Source organism: Mixophyes fleayi, chromosome 5 (assembly GCF_038048845.1).
Source record: "Mixophyes fleayi isolate aMixFle1 chromosome 5, aMixFle1.hap1, whole genome shotgun sequence".
Classification (NCBI taxonomy): domain Eukaryota; kingdom Metazoa; phylum Chordata; class Amphibia; order Anura; family Limnodynastidae; genus Mixophyes; species Mixophyes fleayi.
The window spans coordinates 142,545,032-142,563,877 of record NC_134406.1 but is presented as its reverse complement, the minus strand read 5'-3'; the positions used below and the strand labels follow the sequence as shown (position 1 = coordinate 142,563,877).

Below are 18,846 nucleotides of genomic sequence, written 5' to 3'. Positions count from 1 at the left end.
TTTATAATATCACAATATAGTGCTTACTCTCTCTCTCTCTATTGCCAGTTGGGAACATATGCTTAAAATGTTGATAAAGCAAAGGTGGCATTATAAAGATATTGGTCAAGGTATCTTTCCTCTTACTAAAGAGCCCTATATATAGCTTTTGCACATTGCCCAGTCGTTCACACCTCACCCTGATTAATTTGCTAAACAGTAATGTACAAAGAAATATAAAATGTGGCACTTGGTGATGCATGTCAGTATTCAAGTTGAAACCTTACAATGTAGTGGAAAGTCCTAACGTTTAAGCAGATTCAAGTTTACTGAAACATTTATTGTCCTTTCATACTCAAACAACCCTCTGACCCCCAAACCAACTTTGCTGTGGGACTGGAGCACTTAGCCCCACTAAGCACTTTTTTCCAATGCAATCTGACTGGACCAATATCCACTATGTGATACTTAACCTCATGTATCAAACTCCTATTTGTCTATAAATTGTAAACTTGCGAGCAGGGTCCTGTCACCTCTTTGTCTGTTATTACTCAGTCTTGTTTTATTACTATGGTGGCTCCTAATTGTAAAGAGCTGTGTAGTATATTATCTCTATGTAAACAAATGTTCACAAATAATAAATAAATTGTGTGCATTAATAAATCTATACTATGTAAGAGAATACTTGTTGTAAATGCTCTGATTTTTATGAATGTGTTTTTGGATTTTCGGATCTGTGCCATAATGCACAGTTATGAATTTGTTAGCTGTCAAAGTAATTATAAGGAGAGTTAATTTCCCGTGCATTTAGTTCAAACCCTGTAATAAAACCAAGCAATGAAAGAGAAAAATAATCACTTGAGTATTTCTGAAAATTGCTTAGTATTTCATTTTTTTCTTAGTGTCAAATATTGTACAGTGATCTAAAAATGCAACATATAAGATCAAAGTTAAAAGTTATAATTATGATTAAATGTATTCGTGTTTGTATTCACTTGTTATGCCTATATTGAATTACAATCTATTTGTATTAAATGGCATACTGCCATAACCACAATTAAGGCTGAGAACTAGACTTTCCCTAAAGCTGTAAACAGTGTAGAGCAGTCCAACAGTATAAAACTAAACTCCAATGATTTTGAGAGCTCTAAAGCACCTTATACCAATTGTAAATGTAGTGTTAAATCAGAACATGTTGATTGTTCCAATCCTCTCTAAGATCTACTCCTGGAACAACATTCTATAAACTTATAGACATGATCTATAGACCACTTTTAGTGGTTAGCTCTATATCGACTGAGTGGAGCAACATCACAAACTAATAAATATACTTAAAAGTATAAATATTTTTTTAAAATATTAAGTTTAATTATATTTAATGTACAATATATTAAAACAACATATCACAATAGTTTTTTGAACGGCAGCTTAAAAATCACCCGTATTGATGTACCTTTTGTATTTTTTTAATAATCACATTAGCACTCACTTTTTAAAATGAGGATTTTCTTTTTCATCTTCCATTTTCCATTGTTTTAGAGTTTTACTGTATTTTCAAGAGAAGAAAAAACACTTGATAACAACAGAAAGTAACATCTGTCAAAAAAAAAAGTAGTAAAAACCACTTAGATCACAACCAGGGCCAATGCTGGGCTCTCCAGCAACCCCCTGTCCTTTACTGCCTATGCGCTGGGTAAGTCCTTTACTGTGCATGTGACGGAGAATACCTTTACTGTGCATGTGCTGGTGAATCCCTTCACTATGCATGTGCTGGGGAAGCCTTTCACTGCGTATGCATGGAGAAGGCTTCACTGCGCATGAGCCAATACTATACTTTTTCGATACCTTCTCTATTTAGAGCAGGTACTCGAAACAAGGGGGACGTCACCCACAGCAGCCTGGTGGGGCACCGCAGTAATCATGGCAAGAGGGCTTACCATGTTCCGCCGGCCCTGATCCCAATATATACAGCTAAATGTAATCAAAATAGCAGACATACAAGGACAGTTAATCCCAGGAAAAAAGAACCAAAGTTAGTTATCTAAGTAATATCAAGGAATAGTGTAATCAATGATTACGCAATATTACAAACCAAACAAATAGTAACAGAGGAGTGAATCTTGAGACAACTGTCGTGAACATAGAGAGCTTGCAGTTATTTATAAGGGATAATTCATAACTGCAGTGTAATTAGGTGATATCAAATGAATCCATTGATAAGTTAAAGTGTAAGATTTGCAGCCAGAGAGTCTGATGTGAATTTATTGGATGGCTTTGCACATACCAGTGTGAAAAGATAGAAGTGTCACCTGGGGGGGCAACTTGAAATGACTCCCGGGGTGAGATCTAGACTATTTGTGACACTTGAATAGACTTTTAGGTAACGCTCAGCATGTGGTCTGGCTCAAAGAGGCCATGTGCTGACATAGCCTATATGTAATAATGTGTAGGCAAAGAGAATTCAGTTTTAAAATATACCATTTAAAATCAATAAATGTAGTGATCAACCACATATTCCTCAATAGCATGATGAAGGCCAGCTTATATGTTAAATTAAGAATTCTGCCCCACAGAGAAATGAAGAAAAGGAGTGTAAGCTCTGCGAATGCACTGTACTTAGGCGTGTTTGATATCAAAAGATGGGTAAAGTCATAGGGGATTTATTAATGATAAAATTGGATCGATGTAACGCTCTCCAGAAAAAATATATCACATAGTAGAATTGGTTAGTAAATCAGGCAACATGTAAATGTGGTTTGAAAAAGTGTCCCAGGACACAACCCCTGATTAGCATTAAACGCTGCCCCTGTGAAGACCATCCCATTTCATGTTGCTTAAAAACCTGTGTTCTGAAGGAACAAACTGTCAGCTTCTAGGGGATCAATCTAATTGAAGGACTGCCCATCTTCTCTGCCTGCCCCAGGCATACAGATTATTATATGTAAGTAATGCTCTGTACTTTCATCCCATTTGTGTTTATAACTGTTTGCAATTTTTATTTGTATGTCAAATCTTTATCTAATTGTTTTATTATCTGTAAGCATTGTACTTTTTGGATATTAAATCTAAAATTTAATAGTTCTGTCCTTATTGCTCTAAACGAATCCATTGCCTGTTTAGAAGAGACAGATTGCTTGGCTGGATTAATTCTTTAGATACCAGAGTGAGAAGAGTTAACTATTTAGCCACCAGTGCACAGAGTGTGCACAATTGGGTGATTAAGTCATAGGTTTGCTACAGGCCTTATTCGTAACTGGTGGCAGTTGTTGAGAGGTGTGAAGCCTGCGTTTGTGTTGGGACGGGACCAGCAAAATCTGTAGCCTTAGAGAAAGAGGTGAGTGTGAGATTTGGGGCTGGAATCCTGTGTTCCCTTACAGTAAGCTTCCAAGTCACAAGTGCGCAGAGTGCGGTTTGTGACCAATAAAGGGGTTCAGGAGCGGTTTCCTGAGAGAATAGAGATGATATATTGTATGACGGTTGGAATATATGATAAGATATCTAATCAGGGAGTAGCTAGAGGGGCTTATCCCTGACAACAACCATAACCTTTTTTTTAGCACAGGTTATAGGTAGGCAGTGAAATACAGTCGATCTTTAGAGTGATTGTGAGTCCTCATTATAGATGGGTAATTGATTTCAACAATTCCTGATTTGTGAATTAATTATACACCCAAAATTTGCTGAATAATTTACTTCCCATGGAGAATCATTGTGCATGAAAATGAAAGAAGTTAATCGACAAGCATCAACAAATGTCATGTCATTTCACTTATAAAAGGAGATTATAACCCCTCTGACACCCCTTTTTTTCTTTCTAGGGTAATGTCTGTGGATGCTACTATTTGTGATTGTGACTTGTGACCTGAACTGTGATTTGTGTGTGACTTGGTCCATGACTATTCTTGTCTTCAATTGCATGTCTGTTCTGTGCATACTCAGTACATAGTAGCCTGTTCTGTGTAGCCTATTTTTATTTTACATCCTACTTAGCTAACCCTAAAGTGACTCACAATCTATTGGATTCCAATTCATTTGTGTACATTTGTTTTTCCATGTTACATTATCTCAGTTGATGGTTTTTTTGCTTGGTTTTTTTACAACGCACTGACATAAAAAATAATAATAAAAAATAACAATCATTTCACTTGTCACTACCACAAGTGAATATTTTCATCCCCTTTAGTTGAATACTTTACTCTATTGGTAAGCCACACCATCAAGTTTATTTATTGAATCTCATTAACTTTATAGAGGATGATGACTTGCATGAAGAAAATAAAAGTAAATAAAAGTAACAGATTTGCTTAAAGCCAAAGTGATGGTAAATATCAGTCAAACACATGCAATTAGCCTGACTAGTTAATGGCAGTTTAGATGTTAATGAAATGTGTGAATCTTTGCCATCTCCTTTATCAAATTGTGACACAGATTGTATTCATTTAGTCACACATTTGCAGACTTTGGGGTTAATATGTGAGGTCCTAGCAGTAGTGAAAATGATGTAAATCTGATATTGTAATTAAGTAGCATTTGAGGTTGAGCATTATGAAACAGTAGTTTTGCAGTACTCAGAGGGATGATGAGGGTTAGCATTTATTATAAGACTATCTTTGCTGTTGTCAGATTTAGGTGAAAATTTAGCACCAAGCAATAAGCTTAAAACCAGCGTAGAGAAAAAGGAGCAAATGTACTCAGACAACTCCACATCGCAATGTACATAGTTCAAGAAAAGAACTATGTACAAATTCTGGTGAAGAAAAGTAGTGCTGATCCTCTTTCTCAGCCAAGTCATTTAGGATTTAAAATAATCTAATGGATGGCAAACATATGTCAGCTCCGTGCAAAGGAATCTGTGTTTGCAGATACTGGTGACATAGCCTTGCAAAGCGAGGTGACATTAAACAACCTATTTTCAGAAACTGCTTGCACAGTTGTATCAAGCAGTGAAGATGAAGAGGTAACAGCCATGCAACTAGATGCAGCTGCCATTCAGCGGACACGTAATAAGCGGAAAAAATTGCCTGTCCAAAATATACATTATATTGCAAAAGAAACTATCATTTAAAATAGACTAAGTGAAACCAATAATTCATGACCCAAGCTGCTCTCTCTTCTCCATCACCTACAACCTTACAAAACAGCACCTACAACCTTAGAAAAACAGCAGCAAAAAAGTTAAAAATTAAAATGTAAAAGCCATAAATTATGTAAAAGGTCGATCATTGTTACAGGGCAAACATTTTTTGGTTTGGAAATATTGAGTGACATGGATAACATAAATATGGTCAAGTGCTTAGAATGTGCACAAATGGTCAGTCAAGGGTCAGTCAAGGTCACCAAGGGAAACAATGCTAGAAAAATTAATACAATGTAGTTCATTAAAATGTATGCACCCTGTATCACCCTGCTAGTAACCAACCAGAGTGGTTTTACCATGCACACTTTTGGTAATGTGATCACGTTTGTTAGCAAAGATGCTTTGGCATTAGCAGCAGTTTACACATTCATTTTTTGCAAGAGAAGTTAAGCTGTATGTAGCAGGTTAATGAGGGTGAAGACTGTGATGAGATCCTGGACTTTCCAAATCAAAGCCGCAGAGAAGATGACAAATTATGGTGATGATGAGGATAAAAATGAAGATGGTGCTGGTCAGTTTAATAGTGATGACGGGAGCCAAGAACTGATAATGAGTATGAGAGCAAAGATGAAAATGATGATATAGGTGGTGGGAAAGAATTAACAGCGAAGGTACAGTATGGTTATATGCCTTAAAATTGAAAAGATTTAGAAAAGGGGATTATTTAATTTCACTTCTGCTGGAAGAAGAAGCCACCGATTCTACAACACTGTAAGAAGAACTCATAGTAGTCAGCATATGCCTGCATTTGATTGGTCTTCAGGGTTTCCCTCCCTTCTGCTATAGAGTCTACTGAAACTGGTGACACTGTCACATTGAACATTAGGTATCCCAGTTCAGGCAGAAACCTATCCTGTCACCACTTGAGAGGTGTTGGTGAAGGGCAGAGATGCCTACGATCCGCTACCAGTCTGCATAAAAGCACTGCACAGATTGCAGGCAACCATCATCAATTCTTCATGGAGCTTTTGCTTGGCTCTGTGAAATACTGTGATAACTGTGGACAGGACTCCAGGCTACCCACATCTGAAGCAGATGACACAGGCATTGGAGTATAAACAGTACCAGCCTTCGATAATTCGGCACCAGATTAATCCATGAAAGGAGAAAAGTGGTCTACAGTAACCACTGCAGGGGCATCAATCGATTTCTGTACACTACTCCGACTGTCCAGTGATCAGACTTGCACTGTAAGTGCTGTTGTTGATGGCTATTACATCATGGGCAAAATCTGCATCCACCAAAGCATCCACATCTGTCACAGACAAAGATCGCAGCATGTGACTTGGTTCATCATCACTAGAAGAGTGGTCATCTCAATTCACTTACAGATTCAACAAGGAGGTCATGGCATTCCTTGCGTTTACTCCAAATTGGTAATACCCGCTATCATTGATAACGCTAACCTTAAGAAGTTAACTGCTGTGACACAGACTGAATGCTCATAGCAAGAAGCATAGCAGCAGCTGCTTTGCTATCGCTGCTGCTGGATGTGTCACCATTAACAGGGACTGGGGTAGAATCTTGACAAAGACCAAGGCAGCTCCTATTTAGCCAATTCAATTCCTCATTCATGTTACAAAAAATAAACTTACATAAAACAGAAATCTATAAACTTTTAACCAATATGTGAAGAAATCCTAATAAAAGGAAACTAACAAATTAGTTACAAAATTAATTACCAAAAACAAATCACACTACAGATGAAATTAAACTCATTAAAACCATTAAAGAAGCCCTAAAACCCTTACATTTTTTCTTGCTAGTTCTTAGTTACTGTATTGTGCTGCCTTCTGCTCCCAAAAAGATACATGGTGTCTTGATGCTGTTTGCTCTCAAAAGAGTACCACTTGGCTGGGGTAACGATCAGACACATACCATGACCGGACAAGCCGCTTAGTCCTGAGAGGACGAGTCATGAGAGACAAATATGAATTTAATTTGTTGGAAAAGATGGAATCATGAGGGATGAAGCCAAAATCTATGGGTTAGAGAATGTAGAATTGTGAGGGACGAAGCCTATAAACAGGCAAACAAAACAAGGCTCTGCGACCACTAGCAGACTAACAAAATTATAATTTTGCTTCTGCAAAGATTGATAGGAATGAGGGCCTTATAGAGGCTGCATACAGGTGTGGTCTCAGTCTTAATTGACTTGAGCTTTAGCAAACTGATGATTGCAGCAAGTGAAAACGAATATGCAGTTGTCAATGTTAATGGTGCACTGTCATCTGTTGTCTAAAGCTGGTATTGTGATGGATCCTCACACATAGCTAGTAGAAATTATATGTGTGGAGGGGCAAATCGGAGCTGGCATCTGGCGAATTGGAGCAAATTAAAGATTTTTAAAACTAAACATACATTAATACTATACATCACATTATGTGAGTTTTGAGCTTTAATTCATTCACATTGAGACAAATAGAATTTCTGGGGTTTCATACAACCCTGGTCCTAATATCTAACAAAAGTAACTATACATTCATGTGCACAATATGTAATTGTTGTAAAATACTAGAAATGAAGAAGAAATATTTGCAATAAAAGCAAATTTGCAATCTTTTCCCTGGAGTCTTAGACTGAAAAACATTTAAAAGAATGTGTCACACCTAATGGTGGGTGGCATGCTTAACAACTGCTGCTTTAACTAACACCCCATAATTTAACAAGGTCTCAAACTTCTACAACAATGCACAGTTTCAAAGCAGTGATCACAGAGATAAGAAACACATTAATCTGCTTTTTAGAACAGATAACTTTTACCATATAAGAATGAATAGACTGTGAAGTGTGAAGATGATTAAGAAGATGATTAAGTTGTTGTGTGGCCACGCCTGTTTACACATGTGAATTAAAGACATTTTATAATTATTTTAATTAACATAGGAAGTGAAGCTAAATCATTCATTACTACGTTCAACTTTTCCATTTCGTATACAGTTACTAATTTCCCTGTGGACTAAGCAGTTTACAAAAGTTTTTGGCTTCTACGTGTTTGTCTAGGACAAAGTGAGTAATTTAGTATTTAGAAGCTACAACGTCTTTGTGTAATACCCTGCAAATCACAGGTATATTACGGTATGCACTCATTCAGAAAACTATAGTTCCCCAGAGTGCCTCTGGGAAGTTAAATGCAAATTGTGTCGGCCATTTTTGGGTAGACAGACTGCAAACTACAATCCAGGCTGCTTTCAAGAGCCCAAGAATGTACTAAAAGGCTTCAGGGAGATTCTTGGGGGAAATGGGGAGGAGCTAAACACGGAGAGAGAAGAGGCTACTTGAGAAGTGATGTGTGTGGCTGCTGGCTGAACTAATGTAGGATCTTCCTATAAAGAGCCACTGAATCTATGGCTGAATTGTTGTCCTGAGGATTGTTTGCAGCCAGCCCAGAAAGAAGCACCTTTGCAGTATAGGAAAATATCTAACTTCCCACTGCCCATGAGATGTTAGCAGGACTCATATGAAGACAGATAAGTTTCTTTTGCTTTGCTATGTTCAAGTTATTTAAGTGAGACATTAAACTGTGTTATTAAAACCTCTGACCGGGAAGAAAAAGTACAATGGCAATAGTAAACTTGATAGTAGATGGGAACTGATTCCGTATGTTGTCACTGACATTACAATTGATGGTGTTGCTGTATACACAATTGAAAGAGAAGACGGCAGAAGTTCTAGTGTAGTCCACAGAGACCAACTCAAGTTGTGCATAGCCAGTTCTACCACCATTCAGGAATTTGAGGAAGAAGAAGGCGCGTCTCTGATAGAGAGGTTGGGATCCCCCTTTTCAAATCCCACGGACCTACTCATGTCTATGTACGGGCATGTAATCCCAGGGGCAACAATTGCTTTACCCTTAGAGTCAGACAGTCCAGGTAGAGAGTGATGAACATGTAAGTGAGGATAATGATAATGTTGATACTAATATTGACTTTATGTTGATTGTTGAAAATGTACTTGAGTCAGTGGCCCTCATAAGGTCAGAGAGAAGCACTAGAGGTATCTTACCTGCCAGATACAGGCAGTAGTGCAAAGCTAATTTGTATGTCTTGCTAACCTGTTTGATTACTTTCCTTGCATATAAGGTTAAAATTGTTTTGAAAAAACTTTTATAGACTTTTGTGATTCTCATCTAGCGTGAGGTGACGCTTTGTTCCAGCGGGGGAGAATGTAATACCCTGCAAATCACAGGTATATTACTGTATTCACTCATTCAGAAAACTATAGTCCCCCAGAGTGTCTTTGGGAAGTTAAATGCAAATTGTGTCGGCCATTTTTGGGTAGACAGACTGCAAACTGCAGCCCAGGCTGCTCTCTAGAGCCCAAGAATGTACTAGAAGGCTTCATGGAGATTCTTGGGGAAAAGGGGAGGAGCTAAAAACGGACTTGCTAGAGAGAAGTGATGTGTGTGGCTGCTGGCTGAACTAATGTAGGATCTTCCCATAAACAGCCACTGAATCTATGGCTGAATTGTTGTCCTGAGGGATGTTTGCATCCAGCCCAGAAAGAAGCACCTTTGCAGTATAGGAAAATACCTAACTTGCCACTGCCCATGAGATGTCAGCAGGACTCATATGAAGACAGATAAGTTTCTTTGCTTTGCTATGTGCAATTTATTTAAGTGAGACATCAAACTGTGTTATTAAAACCTCTGAACGGGACTGCAATGTTGCTTTTGAGGGGTGTTATAGCACTGGCTAAAGGAAGAGTTTGTTCCAGCCAAATCTGCTGTAAAGTTATCTACAAGCTGACTGAAACTGCCTAAAATGGATGCTGATGAGAGAATTACAAGTTGTTTAACCCTACAGTTGCTGGGAGAGAGTTGCTTATTCCATTAGACGTATTGCTAAGTGGACTACTGATTTCAACTTGTACAAGTAAATAAGCTTCATGTGTTAGCTGAGAATTCGCTTAAACCTGTCGATTATATTCTACCCCATTGGGTTCTGTATATCATAGAGTGAACTAGAAAGCAGCTAACCTGAACAAGCTGGATTAATCCTTGTTGCAACACTGCTGATTTTTGTCTGATAAGTATAATCGGTATAATTGTACTAAAAGTATTGTGTTGATTTATGTTTGCATATTGTTGAACCAAGATTCCTAAAATGTGATTTATTTTGTGACATGTTGAATAACATTGCATGTTGATGGTATTGTGCTATTACTTCTCTACACTACCGCTACTGATCTGCTGCTGTGGTAAAGCCTTATGCCACAAGCAAACCCATGAGTTTATGCAGTTTTAGCCCTGCGTTCCTTGTTTTTTTCCAACATTACTGGGGTGAACCTTGCCTCTCTACCATACCACCGGGCCTGTAGATTCCTTTCTTATACAACTTTTGGGGTGCCAACCATCTTCCCCCGTTACATTTGTGTTCTAATTTTTTAACAATTTTTGTATATCAAAATTTCATGATTCTTACTCAGATGTAAGCAGTACTTTTGCAGTTAGCTTTGTAGTTATGCTCTCTGAGCATTAGACAGACACGTCGAATGATCAGTCTAATTGTAACTGCCAGCCAATTTGTTAAAAAATTTAGCACAGCAAAACAAATAATCTACAGGGGCTGAGGTACTGCTTTGGACACTATCTAGGGGGTTCAGTATGCTTGTGGACCTACAGAATAAATACAGAGTTATCCACACAAATGTTTCACTTCCAAAACTGTTTCTATCTACAGAGAAATCAAGTGTTCAACTTAGTAAGGGCCCTAAATATTGTAACGCCCCTTCCAGTACATGACATAGTATAGACCTGGGGACATTTCTGTCAATTCCATTCACTTCCATCATTTCTTAGGGACAATCCTTTTTTCTGACACAAATCTCTACGTTCATCTTTTATATCTAATGCAAACTTAAATGGATAATGATCTCCACTGGCTCCAAAAAATGCTGTCCACCCATTACCCACAAATATGCTTTTTATTTTATTAACATCTATTGCTTCGTGGTGGTATTAGTTAGGTATAGTAAGCTGTGTTTATTGCAAATTTGTATTTTAAAGTACAATGAGGCATGTGCTCCTGTTTATAAATACAAACAAAACTGTGTCTGCTAAGGTTAACTTTAAGTAACCCTCATGGGGCAGTTGAAATTTTAGAAGGTAAGCATGTGCAACTCAACAGGATTAATTTCCAATGTTGCCACACATGTGCTGCGAAACTGCAACGGTCCTCTCTCATCACTTAGGCTGAATAATTGGATTATACAGGAACTTTTAGTGTACTTGGCAGAAGACCACACATACACACTGGCAGATAGCAATTATCATCATCATCATTTATTTATATAGCACCACTGATTCCGCAGCGCTGTACAGAGGACTCATTCACATCAGTCCCTGCCCCATTGGAGCTTACAGTCTAAATTCCCTAACATACACACACAAACAGACAGAGAGAGATTAGGGTCAGTTTGATAGCAGCCAATTAACCTACTAGTATGTTTTTGGAATGTGGGAGGAAACCGGAGCACCCGGAGGAAACCCACGCAAACACGGAGAGAACATACAAACTCTACACAGATAAGGCCACGGTCGGGAATTAAACTCATGACCCCAGCACTGTGAGGCAGAAGTACTAACCACTTAGCCACCGTATCTTCACTTTAATTCACTCCTTCCTATAATACAGCAGTGTTTGCAACAGAGGTGTGGAAGTCAACTTACAAGTAGATGTTTTCACGACTGTGCTAAGCAGGGATTAGACATAACTAAAGAAGGGGCTGGCCAGCATTAGCTAGATCTAGAAACCACCTGCAAGGTAAAGTTTAGTGCTAGGTAAATTCTCCAACTCGTATTAGTCTCATTTTACCTTTCCATGGGATTTCTGACTAACTAAGACTTATATTGTTACAAGTAAGACCAGCCAATTTTCTGGTATTTTAACAGGCATTAATGAAAGGAAACCAATACTTCCTAATGGTCCAGATTTTCTGGGTCTGAAGGTCTCTATGAAACCCATAGTTAAATGTTTATAATGTGTGAAGAAGGAATTAGTAGTAACTAAACTAATACAAATAAAAACAATAATGTGTCAATGAGTGTAGAGTGCTAGCTCTGCAGGTGTAGACCTGGGTCTATGTTTATTTTCCACAAACCTAGTCCTGGGACCTGTGATGTCACAGTTACTGAAATGACTGCATTCTCAGTCTTTTGACCCATATCAGATCCCATCTATACACTGTCCTAAACATTTGGGCAGAGCTCCAGCTCACTGTAATGGAACAGGAAGGTAATACTTTACTTTTACAATTTTGAATTTTTTTTCATATTTATTCAACTGATTATCATACATATTATTCTAACTTGGCAGTGATAACATCGATATTCAGTTACATGCCCAAGCCGGCATCTGGGCTCAAGCATTCACACAAGGTCCAGGACTGGCGTAGTAAGCACTAAGACTCCTCTTACTGCTGCCAGCCAGTATCACTGGGGAGTTGAGCATTGCTCAGCTGCCCTGTTGAGATATTATAAAATAAATTTCACGCTAAAAGATTTTCTATCGCTGTGGAACGCAGTGTTAGAAAATATAGTCATCATGGGAATCTTAATACATAGACCCCATAAAACTTATATGTAGTGAGCAACGATTCACTTGCTATGTTTTTATTTGACATTGATACCATCACAAAGTGCGTCATTAATCCTATTATGTGTTATTGAAACATTTATGGATTGTCAATTCTATGATCTTCTGAGGCTTTGCATATTATCATTGTTCTTTGACACCATCTAGAAGAGATAATGACTGAATTACTTTTAGGCTGGGTACACACTACAGAATTTTCCAACCAATGTGTTATCAGCAACGATTTTACTAAAGACTGAATAAAAAAAGTCCCGATCAGCATGCCGATTCATGTGTGCACACTATACATGTTTTAAAAGATTTACCCTCAGCTCTCTGCTCTTCAACTGTCATAACCATCAGCTGAAAAGATCATGGCTCTGTAAACTCTATGGAGATCATGATCGTGAGTGCACACACTGGAGAATTGGAAGGATGTCTTTACATAGCTGAACGAGATTTATAGTTCTGCTGAACAATTAAAACAAACCATGGTTGGTGCTTTGGATCAACAATCGTTCATCGTCTAAGTGTACACACTAATGAGATATTGGGCTGAACGGTGGTTTATCAGGTGATTGGTCCGATACTTGGCTGAAAACACTGTAGTGTGTACCCAGCCTTATGAATTTGCTGATATATTTCTGTTCTCGTCATTTTGGCATTTGAACAATGAAGTATGATTTTATTTTATTTTATTTTGTAATTTGTCATATCAATATGTTTAGTAAAGAAAGATCAATAGTATTTGTCAGAGTGCACATTATAGGTATTCCTTCTCTTACCTTTAGTAACTATTACTATTTTAGTGAGCTGTCCCTAGATTATTTTTCTGGGGAAAGAATTTTTAAAAATGTGTATAACAGTATAAGCAAATTAATTTGCTATATACAGTATATACCCAGGAGATGTTGACTTTTAAAAATTAAATGAATGTACTGATATTAAATTATAACAAATCAAAATTATTTTCTAAGTTTCATAAATGTGTTTTCTTTTTAGGGACAAGTTGTATTTAGAAATGGAGAACGAATGGGTACGATCAAATTTACTCAGTTTCAAGGTAAGGTATGCCTTTTATGTGTGACATGTAAATGTGATATAGTACATCATTCTATGAAACCAGAAGGCAGTTACAGGATAATATGGACCCTACTGTATGTTACATGCAAAATATGCACAAGTGCTTCTGAATCAAGGTACTCTTGCAGTGATCTATATGGTATCTTGCCCTGTACTGATCACATATTCTCCTGTAACAGAATGCAGAAGCATTTTAAATATTAACACTCTTTATACCTCTTGTGTCAAGAGCACTGATTAGATGGCAGCGGCACCATTCAATCAGTGTCTTAACACAAGAGGATTGTTCTCCTGGGGCAGGAGAATATTGCTATCATTCTGTCTCTGGTGAAGGGGGGATTTTATATGTACTTTATGATCGCTGAGAGCACTGGACACTAAACCAACACCCTTCTGCTACAGGTGAACTGTTATTTTATTTGTTGCTGGAATTATTCTTTAATGTCTGATTTTCACTATTTGCTGTGTAATATTACAGTCAGTTACATTTCGCGCTTATGATTTCAATACATAGATATCATACTACATATATATATATATATATATATATATATATATTTTTTTATTTTTTATTTATCTCTCTTTATCTCTCTCTTTATATATATATATATATATATATATATATATATAGATATAGATATATATATATATAGAGAGAGAGAGAGGGAGAGAGAGAGAGAGAGAGAGAGAGGGAGAGAGAGAGAGAGAGAGAGAGAGAGAGAGAGAGAGAGAGTCTATAGTTGTGTTAGAGACCATTGTTGCTGCTTTTTGTTTATATTGATATTCTCTCTATTGGTAACTAACATTAAAATTGACTGACCATATTTGCTGTTTAAAGAGTATCCTGTTATTATTCAAAATACCTATATTGGTTTGTAGAGGTGGTGAGAAAGAAACCATTTTACTTTTCATCTCAGACAACAAACTGGCAATTTGTCCCAGCTTTTTACCACAGTAAATGTTACTATGACCATTCATTCTGTTTGCTTGACCAAATTCAATTGTGATTTGTTCAACCCTACAACACACAATGAGGATTATTTACTAAACAGCACTCACTTCTCCCTGCTGTCAATAGAGGGAGGCCTACCAAAAGGGGAGTTACCTGTAAATGGACAGACTGTTTAATATATTTCAATTTCTAAGTATTACTGAGCTGAATAATAAACCTGAACTAAATAGGACCATTGTGATCCCTATTTCAATCCTAGGAGACAAGCTTTTCTGTTAGGAGGGAGTACTTCTCTATTTAATTCATGTAGCAGAATATGAGTGACAGACTTGCTGTTTTGTTCTGTAGAATTAATCTGAGTGGATTTGTGGAATATTTAAGGACATGGTCAGTGAGAACAAAACAAGTTAACTGACTTGTTGTGCTGTGCAGTTTGAGTTTTTTGTCCTATATTATATTTACTTTGGACAGTGTTTTAAGGATGTTGAATGAAGTGAATTTTGCATTCTTGCGTCATATACTGTAATTGCAATTTTAATTTTGGATTTAGTTGTCCCTTATATGGGAAATAATAAAATAGTAATAACACTTTTTAACAGATATTATAACAAATAAAGATTAGTGGAGTATAAATGAGTTTTAAAATATGTGTCTATGTTAACTTATTCCTTTTTAAATATAGTGAATTGGCTGATTTTGTTAGGAAATATTATAGAAATAACATTCTCAGGGACATTTTACACCTTCCATTAATTAATGTATATTACATTAACCATGATCTATCAGTTTAGAACCACCCAGAAAAATAGTTCCCACCATTTTTGCAAAAGTCTGCTGTATTGTACTGCTCTTTTGCAAACATACAAATAATGTACTTAAAGTGTAATTAACCACTCCAACCCAGGCTACTCCTTTCATGTTCATCAAGGACCCTTAAAATTAATTTCCTTATTCAAGTCGATCAGCCTTCCTCCTCTGCTCTCAGGGGCAGACCGAGATTTTTATTTATTTATTCTTTTTTTTGGTGGGGGGATTTAGTGCCTCACCCCCTTTTTCACTAATAGCAGTAGCGGGTTGTCTGCGGCAACACACAATATACATGTTACCATCAGCTGAAAGGCAGGCAGAGGATGTTGTTCGGCCGTGCTGTGTTTAAAATACAATCAGAATGCCAGGATGCCCCCCCAACTGGATCCGCCATTGTCTGCTATCACCCCCCTCCCCCACATGGTCACCTTCCGTTTAGGATGTAAGCTCTCATAAGCAGGGTCCTCTTTCCTCGTGGTCTCCTTCTACCATTCTACTATTGCATTACAGTCTGTACCTCCAGGTCTGCTTCCCTAGTCCTGTTTTCTTAAGCTTAAGCCTACCTCATGTTGGACTTACTATCACTCTCACTCACTGTCCCAAAATAACTTAATCTGGTTTACCAAATTATCTGTGTAATCTGTTAACTAGTAGATGTCTGGTATTTATATTAATATATTTAGTCCATTAATTTATTATGTAAAGCACTATGGATCATTGCTGTCTGTGTATTATATAGTACTGTAAATTTAAATGTCTGTGCACCTTTTGTGGCACCTTATTAATAAAAGATAATAATAATAATAATAATAATAATAATAATAATGTTAAAGAGGTAGAAGCACTACATTTTTCTTGGATTTCAGTAAGAGCCCCATCCCCTAAAAATACTGTCACTGCCATATTTCTGTGATAATGCATCCCACAAACTAAGACATGGATAAATAAACTACTTGTCCAATTAGGACCAGTACATGGTACAGCAAACATCAGCAAATTTGCTTAAATATTAAATCAATTATTAGTCGTGTATGATATACAGTACAATATTGCTCTTTCCATTGTTACTAAATAGACACATCTTAAGGAAGTGTACTTAGGTGAATGTCAGCAAAAATGCAATGTTTAAAATAAAAATTCAAGTTAGAGTTACTTCCTTTCTTCAGTCACCAAGGGCTATATTTACTAAGCTGCAAGTTTGAAAAAGTGGGGAAGTTGCCTATAGCAACCAATCAGATTCTAGCTATCATTTATTTAGTGCTTTCTACAAAATGAAACCTAGAATCTGATTGGTTGCTATAGGCAACTTCCCACTTTTTCAAACCCGCAGCTTAGTAAATATAGCCCATAGTCTTCTTCAACACAAAGCAAGAGAAACTAATAGCTTCAAAGTTGGTGTTATCAGCCATAAAGTCTTTTTGTTTCATATGAAGCCAGAAACAAACTATCATATAACAGTTTGGGATACAAAAATTAAGTTTCTCTTTGTGACAACTCTGTATTTTTAGATACCTTTACAATAATAAATGTGTGTCATGTAACGTATAGTAACTAATTAGATTCCTGTTTTCATTTTCTAACACTCTGTGTCACCCAATAGCAGTCCCCATAGACATCTATGGGGACTGCTATGTATTTCAAAAACAAATGCAAAGCTATCTGCTGCGATGCACTGTTGATAGATTTGGACTATACTTAAATTTGCGTCTATTCCCCCGAAAACAGCTGTTTTAGGGGAATTTACATGAAAATTATCTATTATAAATAGGCCCCTATGTATGTTTTACTTCATCTGTAAGAAAGCCAACTCATCAGTAAAATGCCCTCTGACTTCCCCTATCCATTTCCTTAATTTTGCATGTAAACATGTATAAGCATGGACAAACCATTTATATTAGTTAGCTGAATGCAGTAACATATTATATACAGTTAGAAAACTATCCTGGTATTTGTACAAATGTATTTTTCTGTGCACTTTGTAATATACTTTCCATCAAAAACAAGAACTTGATCAGTATATCAAGAAAAAAATTCTGTACAACAGCAATGTGTTACACTGTGTTCCAGCAATAAGTTCTCTTTAAGCGATTCCTTAAATGTTGTATTGCTTTGTAAAATTCTCCAGCGTTTGAGATCAATTATTTTCACTCAATGTAATCCCATACTAAATGTACCAAGAAACTCATGACTTTAACAATCTCAACAGAAATAAAACACCATGGCAATTTTATGTTATACTGTTTTGCTGTACAAGTTGATTTTCTAGTTTGTAAAACGTTGTTTTTCTATTCTTCCATTTATTATTTCTCCTGTATATTGCATACACTGCAATATCTAACCAGATATATACACAGTTATTGCATATTTATGGTGATAAATAAAAGACTAGGAAATATAAAAACCTATCCCTCTTTATTGTCCTAAATGTATTGTTATTGCCACCATTGATCCTACAGAGGGAAGAAATATGCTACAAATTTAAATATGGTCCAGTGATAAAATTAAAGCAGAAACAATATTTTAATTGTTGTATATGAGGATGAACTGCACAATATTTTCCACCCTTTCAATATCAGTACATTTCAATTTATGGCATTTAGTTCCATAGCCCAAATCAGTGGTTCCCAAACTTTTGCAGTTCGCGGCACCCTTAGAGTCTCCAAATTTTTTCAAGGCACCCCTCCAAAATAATTACTGAGCAGTCCTGTTTTAGTAGTGGTTGGGTCAAAAAATTGTAATAAGTATTTGGGTCACGACAAAAGTACTTATTTAGTTGTATGCAAAAATGCCCTCTCTGCATCCAGACACTCTGCCCCCTCTGCATCCAGACACTCTGCCCCCTCTGCATCCAGACACTATACCCCCTCTGCATCCAGACACTCTGCCCCCTCTGCATTCAGGCACTCTGCTCCCTCTGCATCCAGGCACTCTGCCCCCTCTGCATCCAGACACTCTGCCCCCTCTGCATTGAGGCACTCTGCCCCCTCTGCATCCAGGCACTCTGCCCCCCTCTGCATCCAGGCACTCTGCCTCCTCTGTCACGCTGTCCCCTCCTCTGCCCTCTGTCGCGCTGTCCCCTCCTCTGCCCTCTGTCACGCTGTCCCCCTACTCTGCCACCTCTGTCACACTGTCCCCTCCTCTGTCCTCTGTCCTCTGTCACGCTGTCCCCCTCCTCTGCCCTCTGTGACGCTGTCCCCCTCCTCTGCCCTCTGTGACGCTGTCCCCTCCTCTGCCCTCTGTCACGCTGTCCACCTCCACTGCCCTCTGTTACGCTGTCCACCTCCTCTGCCATGCTTGCCCCCTCCTCTGCCCTC

General features: G+C 37.5%; 1 protein-coding gene across 2 annotated transcripts in view; it reads left to right on the top strand.

Moving 5' to 3' along the window:
• Positions 1-18,846, top strand: part of GABBR2 (gamma-aminobutyric acid type B receptor subunit 2) — a 683,104-nt gene that overhangs the window by 394,469 nt on the left and 269,789 nt on the right. For both annotated transcript variants that reach the window (XM_075212899.1, XM_075212900.1), the window contains exon 8: positions 13,693-13,753. In XM_075212899.1, the coding sequence (XP_075069000.1) occupies positions 13,693-13,753 (61 nt within the window). The remainder of the gene's footprint in view (positions 1-13,692; positions 13,754-18,846) is intronic.